General features: G+C 48.5%; 1 protein-coding gene across 31 annotated transcripts in view; it reads left to right on the top strand.

The window, feature by feature from the left end:
- Positions 1–21,653, top strand: part of LOC110257576 (uncharacterized) — a 51,241-nt gene that overhangs the window by 1,962 nt on the left and 27,626 nt on the right. For 8 of the 31 annotated variants that reach the window (XR_014833264.1, XR_014833277.1, XR_014833267.1 and 5 more), the window contains 4 exons: positions 60–201; positions 4,618–4,703; positions 11,557–11,671; positions 21,375–21,496. Coding sequence is in view for 3 of the 31 variants with exons in the window: in XM_085004910.1 (XP_084861036.1) it covers positions 11,646–11,671; positions 21,375–21,496 (148 nt within the window). In the remaining 28 variants the exon portion in view is untranslated. Of the gene's footprint in view, positions 1–59; positions 202–4,617; positions 4,704–4,818; positions 4,904–5,182; positions 5,396–5,487; positions 11,469–11,556; positions 11,672–12,457; positions 12,896–13,597; positions 14,431–15,894; positions 17,095–18,171; positions 18,523–20,073; positions 20,105–21,374; positions 21,498–21,653 lie in introns of those variants that run through there. The other 23 variants (XR_014833273.1, XR_014833272.1, XR_014833271.1 and 20 more) reach the window with 18 other exon arrangements.

Below are 21,653 nucleotides of genomic sequence, written 5' to 3'. Positions count from 1 at the left end.
TGTGCCTGATTTATTTTCAGCGGCCTGTACGAGTGAAATGATGTTCCCTCTTTCCTCAGCTGGCCAGCCTGCAGGCGTCTCTTCGTTTTGCAGTGTACACCACCTGAATCTGTAACCCCAAAGAGGAGTTCCCACGGGGGGGAACAAAAGAAGAAAAAGAAAGCGAACCCCGGTGGCGCTCCCAAATCCACCCTTCCCAGGGTAAGCTGAGACCCCACCCACCCACCCGCCGCCAGCAGCGCCGCGGAGCTCAGGGTGCACTTGTGTTGACTCGCTGGAGCGTCTTGACTGAAGGAAGAGTGTGGGTGGATGAATGATTAGCTCTTATGATCGGAAGAGCATTTTGAGATTCACATGCTTCACTGGAGAATTCTTCTTTCAGCGAATTAATGGTGGTATTCAGTATTTGTTTCCTGGGACTTGTTGCTTATCTCAAAGACTCCACAAAAGCAGACCCTGACTTAAGCTTTTATGGTCGACGCAGTGCAGATAAAGTAGGGCTGAAGGTCCTTTTTAAGCATGTATTTTATGATTTCTCTATCTCACCATGCTGGGGGCGGGCGCGGGGGTGTGTGTGGGGGGAAGCCCACCACTTACTCATCCTACGGAGCAGGGGTCTCAGGAGACCTGGGTGGTGGTCCCAGCTTCTCCTCCCTAACTGGCCTCAAGCCCAGCAGGATTTGCTGAGTATCCACAAACTCTGGGCCCATCTGTGGAATGGCGATAGGAAAACTAGGCCACATACCTCCCAGGATTTGTAAGGGTTTGCGTTGAGATAATGCATGTGAACGTATAAAGGCACAGAAATGCCCAGGAATTATTATTACACCCTTTGCCATATATACTCCTTCAGCACCAGTCACAGTATTTTTTTTTTTTTTGTATTCACATACTGTGTCTGCTTCCATCACAAGAATGCAAATGACACATCCTGAGAGCCTCCTCTGTTCACCCAATGGCAGAAAAAAAAAAAAAAAAAAAAAACCAAAAGAGAAAGACAGCCAATAAATCAACACCCTGAGTAAACTAGATATTTTGACTTTTACTTAAAACAGTCCTCTCGCACATTTTGGATCATGAAAATCTTGATTCTCCGTTTTAAAAAGACAAGAACAAAGAAGCAGCAGCTAATCTTTTCCCCTAGAAGAGCTAAAAACAAAAGAGGAGAAACAAAGCTGGTGTCTCCTGCTTGTCCCTGGTGTCCTCACCTACAATTCTAGGCAGAAGTTAACAGTTTTCTGCTTCAGGAATAAACATTTATGTTGAGTGGGCACGTTTTGCAGAAATGGTACAGGAAGTGAAAAAAACATGGTTTGCCTTCATGTGAGTTAAATAAGGCCAGAATGCAGGGACTTTCAATCTATTTTACCACACAAACTTTTCCCAAAGGAAACCTTTAATGGAATCCCGAAATATAAGAGAGCTGCTCTGCTCGCAGTTGGGTTGGATCTCAGAGCCCAGCCCCCTGGCCTCTCCCCTGTCACTCACCCCCTTTTCTTCAATGGCTCCAGAGATAGCTCTAAGAATCCCCAAGGCACCTTGAAACTCAGTTACTCTCCTGATAATGATACACAAGCCCTTACTGATTTATAGGGCTCTGAGGGGCCCCGCCTCTGCGTCTAAAATTCCACCATTCGAGATTCATTTATTGCCATGTTTCATCACTTTTCTTTTCAAATGCACATGTCCTAGGAAATTTTAATGTAGTGAGTCCTCAAAATGATCAAGTTTATAAGACAGTTTTTGTTCGTTTGTCTTTTGGCAACAAATTGGATGAAGTTGGGGACTTGAAGGTATTCATAGGAGTTTCCCATGGCTGTCCTAACAAAGTACCACAAACTGGGTAGCTTAAACAACACCTATCTATTGTCTCAGCATTCTAGAGGTTAGAAGTCCAAAGTCAAGGTCTCAGCAGGGCCTTGAACCCTCTGAAATCTCTGGGGGATGATCCTTCTTTGCTGCTTCCTGCCTTGCACAGGTGTCTTTCAAACCCTGGCGTGTCCTGGCTTGCCACTGCTTCACCCTGTAGTCATATGGCACCTCCCTTTGTCTCTCTGTCCCCTTCCTAGGGGCACCAGTCATACTGGATTAGAAGCCTACCCTACTCTAGTATGACCTCACCTTAACTAAGGACATCTACAAACACCCTGTTTCCAGATCAGATCACATTCTGAGCATCCAAGAGTTGGAACCGCAACATCTTTCTGAGGGGGCACAATTCAACGCGTCACAACACCGAAAGTCATAGAGAATGAAGGACCTGCAATGGAGAGGTCAAAGGCGGAGCCTTAAGCTTGGACGCTCCTCCGTATTTTTTGGCCCTGCCCTGTGTCCTTATGCATCATTCCTGTCCATGCCGTCGCTCACTGTTACAGCTCTTCCATCTCCCTTGTCAGTAGCCCCCAGTTCATTATTGGGAAATCCCGAGAGTACAGCTCGTGTGTCCTGATGAGCTCCCAGCTGCACGGACAAAATTGCAACTCAAACTGGCTTAAGTTAAATGTAAAGAGGGAAGGGTGCTTTGTTGATGGAAAAGTCCAGACATGCACCTAAGGAGGCTTCAGGCAGGGCAGGGTGCAGGGGCTCAGTGTCAGCTGAGTTCCGGTTCCATCTTTCCGCTAGGCTTTATTCCAAGTTCATGCACATGTGGGGGGCCACCAGAGAAGGTGGCCAGAGGCAGCTCTTTTTACATAATCAGTCTTACTGATTGCCTTCCCAGAAAATAATCTCCTTGGCCAGGGGAGGCCACATCCCTCTCGACCTGGCAAGAGGGATGGTCGCCTACCCCGTAAACAGCACAAGCACGAGAGCCATCCTGTGCTTCCTCCCTTCCCGTTCATGCAAGACTGTCCCCTTCCCTGCGACGCCCCTCCGGTACATGCAGGACGGTCACTTTTGCTTGGCTGCTTCATGTCCTCAGCCCACTGTGTTCTGGACGGTTCTGGGGCATCCTCAGTGCTCTAAAGTCAGTACATCCCATCTCTATATGGGGAGAAGGATTTTCTTACTCTTTGAAGTTATACTGGTTCACACGTTTCCTAATATTTTGTCCTCATGTATGAATGTCCTACTGGTTTTCTTTCCTAAAAAGAGCACAAAAATAACGTTTTCATCCCCAAACTCAAGATAATAGATGCTCACAATGCATCACGTTCTTAGCCCCCTGTGTACCCACACACCCATCCATCCACCCAACCAACCAACTATGCGGCCAGCCTTCCTCCCTTTAGTTACAGCTTACTATAGAGCCAAGACTACCTGCCTCATACTCCCTACACTTAGGGTGAATTATTTCCCAGAAGGCGTCTCAGTCTTGTATGCAGATAGACTCTTTGCAGACGGTATAACCAGCCCACCCAACATTTCCAAATGTTTGTGGATTCAATAGACAATACAGCTTAATGCTGAAACTAGGACCTTAAACATCCGTGTGTGTCTCTGTCTTTCGGGAGTGTGCCGGGGTCAGTTAAGGATTCTCACCTCTTTGAAAAATGGTCGGAATGGAAATTCTGTATGGGCCTCACTTGAGACCTGCAGTCCAAAGACAGTGAGGTTTTCTGCACCCACCTGTGACCCATCTGTGAGTGGGAGCAGAGGGAAACGGCAGACCTCCCTCTCAGCCAGGGAGCCCTGACGGATCTGTGGACGTGAGTACACGGGGAGGGGGTACGTGGCCCCTGGAGGGGTGCCAGGGAGCCGGGGCAATGGGCGGAATTCCAGACCTGGTATCACCCAATGGTCACTTTCTCCCCTCCTTCCTCTGACTCCTAGTCTTCTAAAATGCTCTCTTTGGGGTTCAACCCCAGGGCCATGGCAACCAATTCCGAAACGGACTGCCTGATGTCCAGGGGGCAACCCTAGGTCCCTTTAGGATTCCTGCCGCCTTGTCATTTCCCGGAGGTCATGCTTCTGCATGCAGTGCACCCACCAGTGGGGATGTCCTGGGGGACGTGTAAGGAAAGCACGTGGGGACTCGGGCAGACCCCGAGCCACACGGATGGCTCAGAAGCACCCCAGGGAAGAGAACCCTCCCTGGGCTGGCGCAGAGTGGCGGGCCGGAGCTTCCCCACGCTGACTGGCCAGTTGCCAAGAGGGAGAATGCTGCTAAGTGCATCCCACAGGCGCCCTCCTAAGGGTCTCACACTCAGCACCCGCATAACTTACTCTTCCATCTCCCTGCAACGTTGGGATTATAAATGGAACCCAGATGTGGGCTGTGTCCCTCTTCACCTTGGAGATGTAGCTGTAATTGGCTTGGACCTCAGCCAGCCGCACAAGTTGGGAAGACCTCAAGCCCTCCCTGTGGATTTGGGCACCGATCAGAGCCCCCCGCGGCTGCTGCCTGACACGGCCCTGCCACCTGCTCAGACCTTCCCGGCTCCAGGGGAACCCCCGACCCCGCATAGGGGGAAGCGTGGGAGAGTTTACTGATGACTGGGGGAGCTCAAGGGTGATTTTCTCCATCGCTCTCTTTCAAAAATGAAATGTTTCTCTCTGCGTTTCAAACGAAGCACTTTAGCGACCGGCGTCTGTTTCTTGAGGTCCCGCCTTCCTTTCCTGGCGGCTGATTCCCGTGACAGGCTGGTTTCACTTGCTTTTCCAACTCTCTTTGCCCAGGGTCGGCTCCACTGCCTTGGTCATCGGCTCACATCACCCGGCGGCAGACAAGGCTCAGCACTTCCTTGAGTTTCCGTGAAGCGAAGGTAAGAAGCTGCTGTAATTAAATAGCGTATCATTGCGCTCGCGTGAATACGTCCCACCCTGGACCCTTCCTTGTGCCACGGCCCCCACTTCTCACCCATCGCCTTACACTTGCAGCCACATGCCTTTACCAAATCCGCCACGCTCCTGAAAACATTTCGAGTTTGCTGGTTTTGCTGCAAATAATCCATGGACACAAATGGTAGGTTTGACAGAGTCTTGTCCTACGAGGGCTGTAAAGAGGGGCAATGACGTCACACGCATCACAGCAAATCCTTCCAACCCTTCCCACTGAACTTTCTGTCCTTCACTCATCTCTGGCAGTGTCCCCACTGCATTATCTTCTTTTCTCTTGTTGGGTGTCCAGCCTCACCAATTCCCCCAATTATTCCCCTTCTATTAGAGCCGTCTGCTTTTTTTTTTTTTTTTTTTTGCTTTTGCTGTTTAGGGCCGCACCATGATGGCACATGGACGTTCCCAGGCTAGGAGTCCAAGAGGATATGCAGCTGCCAGTCTACGCCACAGCCACAGCAACACCACGTCCCCGCAGCATATGCAACCAGCTTACCACAGCATTGCTGGATCCTTAACCCCCTGATCCATCGAGGCCAGGGATGGAACCCGCATCTTCACAGAGACATCGTCGGGTCCTTGACCCACTGAGGCACGACGGGAACGCCTTCATGAGCCCACGGTCTCATCTTCTCTTTTGAGTCTTACTCCCCGACCCCCCCCCACACACACACCAGGCAACTCATTGTGTATTTTTTCCCAAACGCATATGAGGCATTCCTATGAGGATGTGAATGAGTAAAACTTCCTGTATTTGCGAAGTGAGAAGCGGAGAGAACTGAGGCCACACCCCTGGGGAACGTCATGAAGCATCGGGCGATTTCAAGAGGAGATGCGAGGCAGGGCTGTGCTGGGACCCCTCGTGCCCGGCCCTTTCCCACCGGGGTCACCAACTGTGGGGCTGGGAGGAGGAGCTGTGCGGATGAGGGTGGCGGGTTAACAGGACTGGTGTTGGGAAGAACAGTGGGGTCTCATCCCCCAAAAGGCAGCAGCGAGGCCATCCAGGAGCAGCGGAACTGGTGAGAGCAGAGCCTGTGGTGGCCGGGGGAGAATGTCCAGGACCCAGAGAGACGGTGGGGCCTCAGAGAGCCTCGCAGGGGACCAGAAGGATGTGGGAGCGCTGTGCCCCATTGTCCCGACCCCTGAGGGCTCAGCTGGTGGTTACTGTTCCACCTTGGTTATTGCAGAGCCTTTCCTGGCCCTTCCAGAGGCCTGCATGGGGAGCACGGGTTATACACAGAAGGCGGAAGAGAGGCTTCTCTTTCCTGTCTCGCTCCCTCTCTTTCTCTCCATCCGTTTCTTTATCTCTGTCTCCACCTCTTTCTCTGTCTGTCCATAACGTGGAACATATGGTTCGGCTTTTTATGACAATGACGAATAGTCACTTCTTTGAGGCTTTCCTATTAGTCAGAAGCATACAAGACAGGACAGACCTGGATTTAACTCATTTCTCCACCATTATTCCCTTTATAACTTTACCAGGTCAACTCGCTCAGTTTGCCCCTCTGTAAATTGGAGAGAGTGGTAGCCATTGCCTAGGGTTTCCGTGTGAGGGAACGGACATGGTAGCTGCATGATACAGGGATGGGCCTTCGGTCTGCATTCAGAGATGCCAAGAAAAGCAAATTTCCTCTTGCTCCTTTTATTTTTATTTTTATTTTTTTGTCTTTTTGCCTTTTCTAGGGCCGCTCCCGAGGCATATGGAGGTTCCCAGGCTAGGGGTCGAATCGGAGCTGTAGCCACTGGCCTACGCCAGAGCCACAGCAATGCGGAATCCGAGCCGTGTCTATGACCTACACCACAGCTCACGGCAACGCCGGATCCTTAACCCACTGAGCAAGCGCAGGGACCGAACCCGCAACCTCATGGTTCCTAGTCAGGTTCGTTAACCACTGCGCCACGACGGGAACTCCCTCTTGCTCCTCTTTTTATGCCCACAGAGCCCCATGGTACCAGTCGCAGCTTTTTCACACTCAGTAAGGAGGACACCGGGGAGGTGGGTGTTTAAAGGTGTTCTACCTCACCTAGGAAAGTGTGACTTGTTTTGCAGAGTTTTTTTGTTTTGCTTTGTTTTTTTACTAAAACATACAATGTCACAAAACTATTTCAAGAGTCTATGACTCATAATGAATTTTTGCAGGAAAAATTTCTCCCCAAAGAAACAACCTGCCAATTCCAGCTAACGTACTACTCTCGCGTGTGCATGATCACTTAGAAACCTTTACCAGTACCTTATCCAAAACTCACACGATCCAAAGAACCTGAGCCTTGGCTAATCCAGGTTTGTCTTTATACAAACCCATCACCGGGCCTGGCCTGTGGCATGACCGTGTGCAGGCAAGGCTCAGGGAAGAGACGAGGATATGGCAAAAAAATGTAGGGAGTTCTCTTGCGATGCAGCAGGTGAAGGATGTGGCATTGTTGCTTCAGTGCTGGGATTGCTGTTGTGGTGCGGGTTCGGTCCTGGCTTGGGAACTTCCACATGCCCCGGGGGATGCCAGAGAGAGAGAAGGAGGTGACGGTTCCTTCCTAGTTTGGGCTGTTTCCAGGTCAGGGACTCTGATTGAACTCCATTCAATCATTTACTCATTCAACAAACGTGCATTGAGCATGTGATGTGTGATAGGCTGCACAAGCCGCTGGGCAGATGGCGGTCACATTCCTTGTCCTCATAGAGCTTAGAGTCTAGAAGGGAAGGGCAGCATGAAGGACAAGGACAGGGCAGCATGTGACAGATGTCAGGGTGGAGGACCTGTTGTAAATGGAGCGGTCATGGGGGCAGGGGAGCACTCTGGGGAGGTGACTGAGGCCGAGATTGAAGAAGGCAAGCCGTGCCGAGGCTGGCAGTGTGGTCCAGGCAGAGGGGGGGCGGAGGAAGTAGCATCGCTGGAGGCTGGTGGGTAGGCAGAGCTTGCCAGATTCCAGGACAGAAGGTCAGTGTTGGCTTGGCTTACATTCCATTTGATCCCGGAAATTAATCCTACAGCCTTAGGTTAAGTCACGAGGAGTTCCAAGATCCTGCTTCTGAAGGCATGTTGTTACAGCTAAGTGTCCATCTATGCTTAGCTCATAATTTTACTCCTGCGTGAATTAAGAGCCACACGCTGCATTTATTTTTCTTTCCTTCAAGTTTCACATCACATTTGAAAACACTGATTCTACATGTTGTTTCGGTTCCCAGGATACCACAGAAAGAAACATGTGCTCCATTTATTTACCATTTGACATACAGAATAAAAAATATTCGTTCTGCTCACTCCTTAAGCTCCACCAACATTAGATATGTTTTAGGGCAGAAATATACAAGGTCACATGTGGTATCTATCTGTGGAGTGCATTTCAAAGAAAGGCACGCCAACAAGCACATTTGTATGAAGGCTGTGAAGCAAGATCAAGGTTGAGCCTGAAATACCAATGCACCACCGTCGTAGTTGCTTGTTAACTTGAATTAACGGTGCCTGCTCTTCTGCAGTCAGATTTCATCTACACATGCAAAGTGAAGTGGAGAATTGAGTAAATTATCTTTATATGGGCCAGGCAATTAAGACCAAAGGTGGTTAGTTAGCCTGAATTATCCAGATTCTGGTCTTAGCAGAAGGCTGCATCAGAAAGCCAGAATGAAACACTTTTCTTTTTAACAATGTTAAATAATCACCGTGTTGATTGGAAGGGTGCTGGGAGATGGCCATCAAAGTTAAAGTCTCCCAAGGAAGGAACCAGGCCATGAAGAATTCATGCAGGTTTGCCCAAAGAAGAGAGACCTGGGCAGTCACTAAATTCCTGCATGTTTCTGAAACCCAAAGAGAGGGGGTTCAGCTTGGACAAAGCACCTCTCATAATAAAGCTTCTGTTAAGGACAGGTTGTAGGGTTTTGCAAAACTCACTCTTTTTGGTACTGTCTCTTCTACCATGCTCTGGAGCAGCAGTGGGCACAGACACCAGTGTTTCCCAAGGGAAATGATTCATGTCCCAGAATCTTAACCCTCAGCTCCAACGTGCTTTCCGAGAGTCTTCACACAAGGGTCTACTGATGTGTGGTGGCTCGGGCTTTCCCCCTCTTACCTCGCCTCCTCAAGATCCCAGTTACAGAAGTAATGGAAGGGAAGGATTTGGATACTATCAAGTCCATAAAGCAGCTCTCTTACATTTAAAGTTCAGCTTGGTGTTGGCGAGAGCCTAGGCTCAAAGAATCACAGTCAGTGTTAGTTCTGTCCCTTCTTGGTGATGTGTTTTTGGACAAACTGCTCAGCCTCTCTGAGCTGCAGTTTCCTAGAGGTGAAATGGAATCCTCAGACTTACTTTATGAAATGAGTTAGCAAATTCAATACCATTGTATGTATTCCCTGTCTGGTACACAGACACTCAACTTAATTTCTTGCCCCTGTATTTTAAAGATACTTAGAGTAAGTCCAGGATAGGATCTTAATAAACATATCTTAAATGAGTTAGGTAGATAGAGAACAGATAGATGGACAGACAGATAGATAATAGGTAAATAGATGATATGTAGGCAAATAGGTGATATGTAGGTAGATAAATAAATGGCTATAGAGATGATAGTTAGATAGACAGATGATAGATATATAGAGAGAGAATAGGTAGATGATATGTAGGCAGATAGATGATAGGGATTACCAACAGATAGACAGAAATAGTTGATAGATAGATGGATGGGTAGATGGATGGAAAGATAATAGACAGGTGGTAGGTGGAGAGATGGAGCGCCATAAGGAAATGAAGCTGGATGTTACTCAGCTTGAGCTTGTGTCGGCATAAAGATCTCAGAGACCCTCCGCTCTGGTTTGGGTAAAATGAGGTTGGGCAGAGTCCTAATGGAGGAAGCTCCTGAGGGCCACATCGCTGAAGCTGGGTCCCCTTCCCGCACCCTTTGTTCCTTCCGCACCCGCTTCCACCTAGTGCAGTTCTCAGGGTGCTCATTCACACACGTGACGGGTAGATCGCCCCAAACCTGCTCGCCTGGGATCCAGGCGTCCACTCCTGCCCGGGGCGGAGCGGGTAGGCCACAGCTGTTCCTATCCCTAGGGGAGGGAGGGAGAGTCAGGCTGCCTGACCCGGATGTTAGCCTCCCCGCCATGTCTTCACAGGGTTCAACCCACCCCTCCTCCTGGTCCCAAGCGCCACTCTTCCGCGCCACTTTCCACTCGCTCCTAGCTTATCTCCACATGCAGAGGAGGTAAAAAGAGCATCGACTCCCATGTGGACGTTCGCTCATGCATTCGTTCATTTATAGTTGCATGCTTGCTTTCTGCTGGACAAGGCTGTCTCTGGGCATTGCATGTGGCCTTCTACAAAGGAAAGAGGAAAAACTGAATCTTATCGTGGAGCCATGTTGATTCATAGAGCACACATCGTCCAGGTGGTGCAAAGAGAATCACGCTGGACCTACAGTCTTGAACCCGAGGGAATCCCCAGTTACGTCCTCCCCTCTAAGAAATATCTTTTTGAAGCCCCCCACCTCCCCGACCCCAAACAATTGTTGTCTTCAACAGTTCATATGTTTTTAGTCTTTTGGTAGTTAAAACTTTACTGAACCATCTTTTTTAAGGGATAATTATTCTTCCTGCTGGGACTGTCTGGCAAAATTTTGTGACATCCCTGACCTTCCGAGAATGGGTTTAGATGCACCTGATCCCTGATCTGTTATGTGCCAGCACCCCAGCAAGCCAGTCCGTAATCAATTGCCTTCGAACAAAGTGGCTCCTGGAAGAAAGAATGCATCTGACCTTTATTGCTTACCTCTGATTCCCTGTGCTTTGCCTAGAGAGTCCCTCTGAGGACTGGGTTTCTCCGACCACGTGGTAGAATGCATGACTTCAGGTGGGATGAGAAGAAAATTTACCACCTTTGGCTTCAAACCCTGGAGAGGGAGATGACACTTTATCTCAGATTATATCTCAAAAATTCCATGGGATGAATCCCATAAACCTAGATGTAGGAATTAAGACTTGCGGTTGGTTTGATTTGCAGGGAGAGAGTGTGTAGCCTAACTCCTACTTCCTTACACCGGTGATGAGATGGTGACATCAGCTTCGTGTGATGTACAGGCTTGAAGGGCAGGTGGTGGTGGAGACAAGCGGAGTTGTGAGAGGCCAGGCGGGGCGATGTGTGCTATTTCAATATTTCGAGTTTAAAGTCTATGTGGCAATCAGAGTTAGAAATCTTCCAAGGATACGAGACATATAAACATGGAGTCGAAGAAGAGGCTGGACAGATTTGACTTGGAGGTAAATCCTAAATACATGGGACTCCTAATTACCTATTAGTGAAAACTATGGGAAAAGATGAACTCACCAGGAAAAGCATGTAGGTCCCCAGAAGCCAGCGTGACCCAATCCTGGGCAAGGACAACGCTTCAGGGATTGACTCATAACGAGGATCCAGCAAGTGAAGATGGAGAAGGTGAAGTTGGACCAGTAGGAAGGAAACCAAGAAAGGAAGGAAGCGTTGTTAAAAAATGAACTGCCCCTGTTCAGACACAAGGAGGGGTTAAATGAGATGAGGATTCAAAAGCGGCTGTTGGATTCGGCAATTTGATTTCCTGAAGGAACATCTGATGCCCATCTAATATGTGCCAGGCACTGTTCCAGATGCTGGGGAGAAGTGGGGAAGGTGGGAGCTATGCTGCCTCTCAAAGGTTGGTGTGCGTCTCAGGTACCCAGGAATCTCTGTACCAGGTATGAGCTGCATCGGTGGCCTGGGGTAGAACCAGAGGTCCTGCCTTTCTAAGGAGCCCCCAGGTGATGTGATGCTGTTTATCTACAGGCCTCACTTTGAGCACCAAGACGTTAGACACGATGACACTGCGGATTTTAATAAGTCAGCTTGGATTCTCAGTGGAATAGTGGGACCTGATGGTGCCTTTGGAAAGCAGTTTCAGGTGAGTGGAGGCTGGAAGCCCGTGGCATCAGGCGGTCAGGGGGTGGGGACGAACCGCTGTGAGGAGGGTTTGCACTGGTAGCGATGCAGCTGATGTAGGAACCTCTGGCTGTATGTGCACTGGTGTGACTGACTGGCCATGACCAGCAGGAAGATTTTCCAGATACCATCTTCTGTCCCTCAGCCATACCCTCCCTCCTTCCTTACTTTTCTAAACATAGTATGTACCATGGTTGAGGTTTCTCTAGGCTTGAGCAAGTGTATTGCTTAGAATTTGATCTCTCCCAGGCGTAAAAATGAAAGTAAAAAAAGGTTGGGGAGTTCCCACTGTGGCACAGCATCATCGGTGGTGTCTCTGCATCACCAGAGCGTGGGTTCGATCCCTGGCCCGGCACAGTGGGTTAAAGGATCAGCATTTCTGCAGATGTGGCGTAGGTCACAGCTGCAGCTGGGATCTGATCCTTGGCCTGGGAATTCCATAGCCGTGGCCAAAAAAAAAAAAAAAAACAAGACAAAAGCAAAAAGGTTGGACTTGAAGTATTGACCTGAAGACGCATTAGGGAATTTGGTATGTTGATTTCTGGGGCTCTCGGGGTTTACGTGTGAATGTGCATTAATGTAGTCTAAACACAGTCTAGTAGAGTCTAAAATTATCTGCCGCATACATTTAACTGGTTCTGCTAACTGGTTTTACAGAGGGGGCTAATGTCTATCTTGTCAAAGGTTGAGGGTCCGTGCAGTTGCTAATATTGTGTGTTTTGCGGCGGGGCATCGGCGGGGTGTTTAGAGGTAGCTGCTACCGGGGAGAGGATGAACATTGCAAAGTGCATTCTCATCTCGGGACAAGGCGGCGGAGTACGGGACCTTGAGCTCACCTCCTCTTAACCTGCGTTCTGCCACTGCTGAACCCAAGTGTGACGTCCTCCCTCCATCCCCCGGTTCATGGAGGTGGAGGCAGGTCCAGCTGGCAGGCCAGGTCTCCCAGGACGGACATGGACTGGTTGGCGTGAGGCTCCAGGTTACTTCTTGATTAAGAACGTCTAACCATGATCCTGGGCAGTCATCATCTAGTGTATTGAGAGGTGACAAGTCTCATCCAGCTGCAGACATCCTGAGCTCTCTGGGGAAATGAAGCAAAGGGCATTGCAGAAAGAAGGAATGCAGAATATTCCATTTCCTGTTGGCTCACTACCAGGATTCTGCATCCTGTTCCATTTTCATTAAGGTTTGTTGCACATGACCCGGTGCTTAATTTTATGATGGGTGGGTGTGAAACCCAAAGTATTTGAGGGGGATTAGATATTGTTGACACTGCATTGGGCGGGAGGCTACCAAATGCTTTCCTCCATTCCTGTAGCTCAGTTGTTTCCCCAGGGAAAAGAGCATCGCACGCTCTGGCCCGGAGTCCCAGCTCTGGGCAGACTCTCTGTAAGCGTTTCTCTTTACAGACTGATCTATGATCCATGACACCCTGTCTGCAGGACAGGCACAACACAGTGGTGATACGGGACAAGATCCGAACTTGCCCTAGGTAGAATTACAATTCTCCTTCCAGCCTTCCTAGCTAACCCTCGGATCAGAACACACTCGGAACTCTGAGAGAAATAGGTATAGCAAGAAACACAGTGGACCTGTTGGTTTCCATGTCTGGATCCATATGTATGTCTATGGATGGAACATTCTGGAAAAGTGACTCAACATTTTTATTGTCAATTATTAGAAGTCTATTATTTAACTAAAAAAAAAAAGTGCACACTTAAAACTCCTAGCCAGTGTACTTTTGAGTCCTTTTCTAAAGACCCTCCAATCTCAAATCGGTAGTAAACCACAGAACTGTAAAAATGTCTGCAGTTTTTCCCTCAGTGCATCCCTGGAAGTTTTGTTGAGAATCAAAGCATCATAAAGTTGCTCATATTCTCTCCTATAGGGACAATGGCGTAATTGGGAGCTGAGACCCTGACTAAGGATTTGAAGTCAAGTAAACCATAAATACGGCCACTGCCCTACCGGAAATGTGAAGCCATCACCGCTGTCAGTGCTGGTGATTCCTAACATTTTAAAATCATGTCCAAAGTCGCGGAAGCCTGTCTTTTATTATTACAGAGGGCCTTCGCAGTTATCTTGTCCAGCCCACAATTTGGAAATAAGGATTTTCAAATCGAAGACAGTTAAGTGATTTGCTTACTGTACTTAGAGGCAGAACCAGAGGGCATCTCTGTCTTTCTCCTCTGCTAAGTTCAGCCCCGCAGCACCTGCAAATTAAACATGTAAATATGGGAAAAGAGGCAACACATGCATAGAGGCAACGGAAAAGTTCTTTTATCATCCATGTGACCCAGTATTAGTATTTTTTATAATAAGATATTAAATAGGGCATCTGGTTCATAAGTGTGCTATCTTTCTGAGAATTTTGGAGAATATTTTATGGGACAAAATGATGCCTTTGTCTGCATCTGAAGACACTTTCCTAACCAATGATAGACTTTCAAAATTATTCCCTTAGAACAGGCGCTGGCAAACTTTTTTTGGTAAAAGACCAGATTGTAAATATTAAATTTTTTTTTCTTTTATTCTTGTTTCTTTTCCATTAGATAGTAAATATTTTAGACTTTTTAGGCCACGCCGTCTCTGTGTAACTTCTCAACTCTGTAGCCAGAGACAACAGTAAGAGAATGGGTGGGGCTGTGTTCCAGTAAATCTATTTATGGATGCTGACATTTGAATTTCATATAAATTTCATTATTTTCATGTGTCACAAAATGCACTTCTTCTTTTGATTTCTTTTCTCCCCACCCATTTAAAAATAGAATACGCTTCTAAGCTTTCGGCCCCACAGAAACAGGTGGAGGCCCAGACTTGGCCTGTGTGTAAGATGCTCTGTCTTGAGGGGGGAGAAAAGGGGTCGAGGGTCCGAGCTGAAAGGACTGACTTTCAAACTGGTGCCGTGACTGTGGAAACAGTGTAGAGGTTTCTCAAAAAATGAAAAACAGAACTGCCGTGTGACCCAGAAAGTCCACTCCCTGGTTTTACCCAAAAAAACCCCAAAACACTAATTTGAAACAATGCACCCAGTGGTCATAGCAGTATCATTTACAATGGCCAAGATATGGAAGCAGCCTAAAGGTCCATCAACGGATAAATGGATAAAGAAGATGTGATGGCTAGCTGTCTAGCTAGATTGTCTGTCTGTCTGTCTGTCTGTCTACCTCAGTATCACACATCTATCTATCTGTCTACATACATGGTAGAATACTACTCAGCCATAAAAAAGCATGAAATGTTGCCATGTGCAGCAACATGAATGGTCTTGGAGGGCATTATGTTAAGTGAAATAAGTCAGACAGAGGAAGACAAATAGTGAATGATCTCACTTATATGTGGAGTCTAAAAAAGACAACAAACTAGTGACTATAATAAAAAGAAGCAGACTCACAAGTATAGAGAAGCAAGTGGTGTTCGCCCTTGGGGAGAGGAAGGAGGACAGGCAGGATGAGAGCAGGGAGAAGGAAGTCAAAACGACTGGGCGTAAGACAGGCTCAAGGATGCTTTGTACACATGAGGAATAGAGCCAATATTTCATAATAGCTATAAATGGAAAGTAACCTTTACAAATTGTGTTAACAGTTTAAAAGCTGAATACATAAACAAAAAGTTACTTTCAGAATATGTGCGTATCTTGAGGCGGTTGCTTAACTTTTTGGTCTTGCAATGCAGGGCCCACCACCTATTCACAGGGTGACTTTGGGGACCGAGTGAGGTGCCACATGGAGGGCCCAGCCTGGAGTCTGAGCAGAGCAGATGTGAGGAAATGTGAGCTCCTCTTCCTGCCTTTTGCCCTCCGAATCCACGTATAACCACACACCCCTGCACACACAGAGTTTACCTTACAAAAAAAGTGCGTTTCTTCCCTTCCTCTTACTTCCTTCTTCCCTTTCCTGGTTACCCTGGGGCCCTGAGGGATGTGAAGGTCCCCAGAGGACCCGCCTGTGGAACTCAGTGTTCTGTTGGAAAATCAGTGGTCTCTGTACTGAGAGCCACTTGCTTTCCCTTTACTTCTTTCATCCCGTAAAATAAAAACAAAACGGTCACGATAAACCATAAACCAAAACGCCAACCTTTTCCGGAGTCCAAGTGTCACTAGGGAACAGCGGATTTGGGGAACCTGGGTGATTCTCAAACCCCGGAATGAGAAAGCTTCGATGAACATGTATTGTGTTAAGGCAGGTGGACTCCAGTTTGCTACCACATCAGAATTCAGAACCTTCTGCAGCTGTCACCTGGGCGTCATCACCATGCCGAGAGGTGTGGTCCATCCGTGGCTACCCTTCCAGGCCTCGGCTCAGAGCCCAACTTAACCGATCTCTGAGCCCCCAGAAAAACCACACTCGTGAGAGATGCTCCTCACGTTGCCTGGGCGTCGAGAGACTCCTGCCCACCTACAGCTCAATGCAAGGCCAGCACAGACGTTCCCAAGCTTCCTTCTGACCCACAGACAACCCTGCAGGGGACATCAAGTCACAAGAGGGAAGCTGGATTTTTATTTCCATTTAAAAATGGATGCCATTTTCCCAACATAAATGCAAAGGGGAAACTGGGCGAGTGGATAGAAAAATACTGCAGATACTTACTTCTAGAATCAGACGTCTAAATACCTATTAGAAAAGTTGTGGGAGAAGGAGGAGGGAGTGGGATGGACCAGGAGTTGGGGTTAGTGGATGCTAACTCTTCCACTTAGAATGGACAGGCAGTGAGGTCCTACTGTACAGCACAGGGGGTTGACCATGATGGAAAAGAATATTAAAAATGTGTATATGTATATATATATATATATGAATATAACTGAGTCTCTTTGCTGTACAGCAGAAATTGGCACAACATTGTAAATCAACTATTCCCATCGTGGCTCAGTGGTTAACAAACCCAACTGGGATCCATGAGGATGCAGGTTCAATCCCTGGCCTCCGTTGGTGGGTTTAGGATCTGGCATTGCCATGAGCTGAGGTGTAGGTCACAGACACAGCTCAGATCCTGAGTTGCTGTGGCTGTGGTGTAGGCCAGCAGCTGTAACTCCTATTCGACCTCTATCCTGGGAACCTCCTTACGCCTCGTGTGCAGCCTTAAAAAGACAAAAAAAAAAAAAAATTAGAAGTTCCCATTGTGGCTCATTGGTAACAAACCAGACTAGGATCCATGAGGACTCGGGTTCAATCCCTGGCCCTGCTCAGTGGGTTGAGGATCTGGCATTGCCATGAGCTATGGTGGCGATCTCAGATGTGGCTTGGATCCCACGTTGCTGTGGCTGTGATGTAGGCTGGCAGCTGCAGCTCTGATTTGACCCCTAGCCTGAAAACTTCCATATCCTGCAGGCATGGCCCTAAAAAGACAAAAAAATAAATAAGTAAAAAAGAAATGTAAAAAAGAAAAGTTGCCTGTCTTCTTCTCTTCCTAAGTCATTGCCATGGATACAGCCCAGAATGGGATTTTGCCATCCAGGTGGCCCGTCACTGATTGGTTGTGGAGTGCCAGACCCCATGGCAGGCACAGGGACCTCATGAGCTAATGCCACAGTGCCTGCTCAGAAGGGTCTTGCTGTCGTGGGGGAGGGGAGGCCATAGGCAAGCCAAGGAATACGGTGCACGGAGGGAAGGGCCATGACAGGGCGATTGGTGGGCCCCATGAGCTCCTAGTCTAGGTGAGGGTGGACAGAGAAGCTTAGAGGAAACGACACGTCAGCTGAGGTCGTAAAGTTGAGTACGACTCAACTAGGCAAAGGATGGGTGGGGGCGCAGAGAGGAGAACGTGGAAGAAACTGAACAACCACAGCTGACACGTTCTGGAGTGCTCACCCTACACTGGGCATCATGTTTTAGGTCTCATCTCAATTATGCGGTGGTTACTGTTATGGGGCCCTTTTTACATGATGACACAGAGAGGTTAGGTTGCTGGCTCAGTGTCACACAGCTAATAAGTGGCAGAGGTGGGATTCAAACCAGGCATTTTGGTTCCAGAGCCTTAGTTCTTAACCGATACACAGAAAAAATGGCAGGCGAGCACATGGTAGGCTCAGAAGCCATGGCCGCTAACCTGGTTGGGTCAACTGGGGCTGCACCTGCAAAGTGAGCTCGCGTTGAGAAATGAACACTTGGAGTTCCCGTCATGGCTCAGCGGTAATGAACCTGACAAGGATCCATGAGGTTGCGGGTTCAATCCCTGGCCTTGATCAGTGGGTTAAGGATCCGGTATTGCCATGAGCTGCGGAGTGGGTTGCAGACATGGCTCGGATCCCTCGTTGCTGTGTCTGTGGAAAGAAATGAACATGCCTCACATATCACAGTGCAGAGAAGACTCTTCCACGCTGTTCTCCCTGTATATGTACAGAAAGTGACCACTGAAGTAGCCAGATAAAATGTGGGGAGTATCTCTGTGATGCTCAATGAAAATGACTTACATATTCTTATTTTTTTAATTTTTAAATTAAAAAAATTTTTTTTGTCTTTTCAGGGCCACATCCATGGCATATGGAAGTTCCAAGACTAGGAGTAGAATCAGAGTTACAGCCTTCGACCTGCACCACAACCACAGCAGCCTGGACCCAAGCCGAGTCTGTGACCTACACCACAGCTCACGGCAACGCCGGATCCTTAATCCACTGATGGAGGCCAGGGATCCAACCCACAACCTCATGGTTCCTAGTCGGATTCGTCTCTACTGCGCCACAACGGGAACTCCTACATTTTCTTTACATCATGTAATTATAAGTAGAAAAATTAAATAAAAAGTATTGAGAGAACCCTCTCTCAAAATTTATGTAAAAGTTCTAAATAAAATCTTTTCAACGTTTTTACTGCAAAATTTGACCTTGCTTCCACCCAGATAACTTTGTTTACAAACAGTTTTTATGCTTCAAATGTCTTCAAGGAGCACGACTCAAGAGTTTTCCAGGAGTTCCCATTGTGGCTCAGTGGGTTAGGGACCCTGTGAGGATGTGGGTTCGACCCCTGGCCTCACTCAGTGGGTTAAGGATGTGGCATTGCTTGCAGCATAGTTTGCAGATGCGGCCACGGATTTCCGTGGCTGTGGCGTAGGCTGCAACCGCAGCTCTGATTTGACCCCTAGGAACTTCCATATGCCACAGGTAACCCTCAACAGAAATAAAAATTTCTTCCTGCTCATCTCTTCCAAGTCCTGAAAGTCGCCGTCAACTTACAAGTAAGAAAACATTTTAAATGCTTTATTTTACGACCATTCAAAAAGGTATAAAGGTTGAAATGATGTTAAGGTGTCTGAGAGCTCTTCTTTTTCTTTCCTGGACGAGGATGGACAGGAGAGTGAATTTCCAAAGCAGGCAAACCATTGGAAACAAAGCATTTTGGGTCCCTGGTGAAGTTTGAGCTCGCATAAGGCTCTGGGGTGTCAGGGGGGGCCTCCGTAAAGCCAGCTGAGGCACCTGCAAGGAGGGGAGTGTCAGCTGGCCCTGGAAAGAGTTCACTCAGGTGAAGGAGTTTCCGGAGGGACCCCCGCAGCCCTGCCCACTGCCCCCCACGTGTCAGCATCTTGGGCTGTGGCCACGGCCCCGTCTGCAATGCACTGTGGTCCAGCCCCCGTGTGACCTCCGATCTGCTCGGCTGTGCTCAGAGGAGCCCTGGACAAGGCTGCTGCTGGCCCGAGCCCATCAGCCTGGCTGCCCCGTGGCCAAACAGCTCCGTTTCCGGTGTCCCCTCTATTGCTCCCCGGTGACTCACCCACTGGGAGGTTCGAATTAAGCAGTGCTTGAGCCTGAAGGCTCTGGAGCCAGTTTGCCGGGATCGGAATCCCCGTGTCTCCTCTTCCCAGCTCTGGGACTGGGGGGTGAGTTAATTAGCACTGCTCTTTCCCAGCTTTCTCGTCTGTAAGCTCAGAGGCACTCTGTGAATTGAGTGACTTTGAACGTGCAGAGCTGTATGCCTGTGCTCCTCAGACAGCAAGTGCTCAGCAAACCTGCCCAGGGTTCTTGCTTTCACATCCTCGAGTTTGGATCCCTTGCTTAGTGACCGAATGTAGATATTGGTTTAATTGTTCAGGTCTTTAAGCTCCAAAGCTGTTTTGTTTTTTGGGGGGGAGGGGGTTGGGTTTTTTTGTGTGTGTCTTTTCTAAGGCCTCACCCTCCGAAAAAGGAGGTTCCCAGGCTAGGGGTCTAATCAGAGCTGTAGCCGCCGGCCTTCGCCACAGCCACAGCCATGCGGGATCCTTAACCCACTGAGCGAGGTCAGGGATGGAACTCGCCACCTCATGGTTCCTAGTTGGATTCGTTAACCACTGCGCCACAGTGGGAACTCCTCCAAAGCTGTTTTTATTCTCAGGAAATCACTGTGAATATTTATCTATTCATCTATCAAACATTTATTTTCTTTATTTACATTCCAGGCCTGGCTGGACCTAGCGATGAGAAATGAGATATGTATTCATGGAGCTTATAGTCTAGTGGGGAAGAAAGAGGGCAAATAAAAAATCTATCAAGACAAACCATGCTAAGGGCCATGAAGGAAAACAGGGGACACAGGGCACAGGACACAGGACACAGGGCACCAAAGAAAATTCCACGGGGCCGTTGACTGACTTAATTCTGTTTGGAAAGTGGTAGGCAGTTGTGCTCTGAGCAAAGAGCATTTAAAAGAGGCAGGCACACTGCGTAGGAGTTGGCAAGGATGTGGGTGGCAGGAGGAATGAATTCTCGCCGAGGAAATCTGCAAGGAACTCTTCAGGCAGGAAGGAGCTTGGTGTGTGCGAGAAGCAGAGAACCCCCTGGGCCCAGGGTCGCCAGCGTGTGTGGATAGGAGTGGCCTGGAGAATAAGCAGTGGTCAGTCACCACACACTGCGGGGACTTCCTTTTTTAGCCCAAGGTTTGAAAAGTTCTGAGTAGGGGAGAAATATGACTCGGGAGGTCTTGTTGTGGCACAGCCAAAATGAATCTAATATCCATGAGGATGCAGGTTCGATCCCTGGCCTTGCTCAGTGGGTTAAGGATGCAGTGTTGCCATGAGCTGTGGTGTGGGTCATAGATATGCCTCAGATGCCATGTTGCCGTGGCTGTGGTGTAGGCTGGCAGCTGTAGCTATGATTCGATTCCTACCTTGGGAATGTCCACATGCCACGAGTGTGGCCCTAAACCCCCCCCCCAAAAAAAAGGAAAGAAAGAAAGAAAAAAAGAATTATGGATCAAACTGTGGTGTGCCTACATGGGTTGGGAGGCACTAGCCGCTGAGAGCCTACTGGGGGCTGTTTGCGTTGAGCACAGGTGAAAAGTGAGGGTGGTTTAAACCAGGTGGTGGCAGCGGAGACAGATGGAAGCAGGTGCCTGACTGTGCATTTTGTAAGGAAGGTTGACAAGACCCAGAGACACACTGGAGGTGGAGCCAGGTGAAGAAGAGGAAGGGGAGAGTTATGGTCTCTGTGGTCTGTCTTGAGCAAGTCGGTGGAGGGTGGCACCGTTTTACTGGGATTTGAGAAGAAATAGCCAGGACTTAATTGTGAACGTTCATGCAGGTATTCGTGAGAAAGGCATGTGGAGATACCCAGATATATAGTGGACTAAAAAAAATTTTTTTTAAAGAGAAGGCAGTCACTGGGTGGAATTCAAAGCCATTGGAGTGGATGAGACGGGCAGGGCAAGAGCACAGTGTGAAAGATGAGGGGCCCGCTCAAAGCTTTGCCCTCCAACCTGCAGAGGGACGCGGGTAAAGAAGACACCAGCCAAGGAATGGCCCCTTGGGGGGCCAGCAAATGCTTCAAAAAGACAGACTGGCCTCCTGAGTCCAGAGCTGATGCACGTCGAGGCCGTCAAGGAAGGTAAGCGTTTGAATGTGCTGTTGATTCGGGAATAAAAGCTCTTAGTCATTGGCGCCGTTTCTGTGAAATGGTTGGAGAAGAGACAGACCAGAGGGAATGGAAGGGAGGAAGCCCCACCGTCCGCATTCGAACCTGTCTTCTCTTCTGTGCTCTGCCC

Source organism: Sus scrofa, chromosome 18 (assembly GCF_054392235.1).
Source record: "Sus scrofa isolate SSC_HxYL_T2T_F1_AM1 chromosome 18, Sscrofa_HxYL_maternal_Yorkshire_Landrace_v2.0, whole genome shotgun sequence".
Classification (NCBI taxonomy): Eukaryota; Metazoa; Chordata; class Mammalia; order Artiodactyla; family Suidae; genus Sus; species Sus scrofa.
Note: the sequence above shows the minus strand (reverse complement) of the source record. Positions and strands in the feature narration are given on the sequence as shown.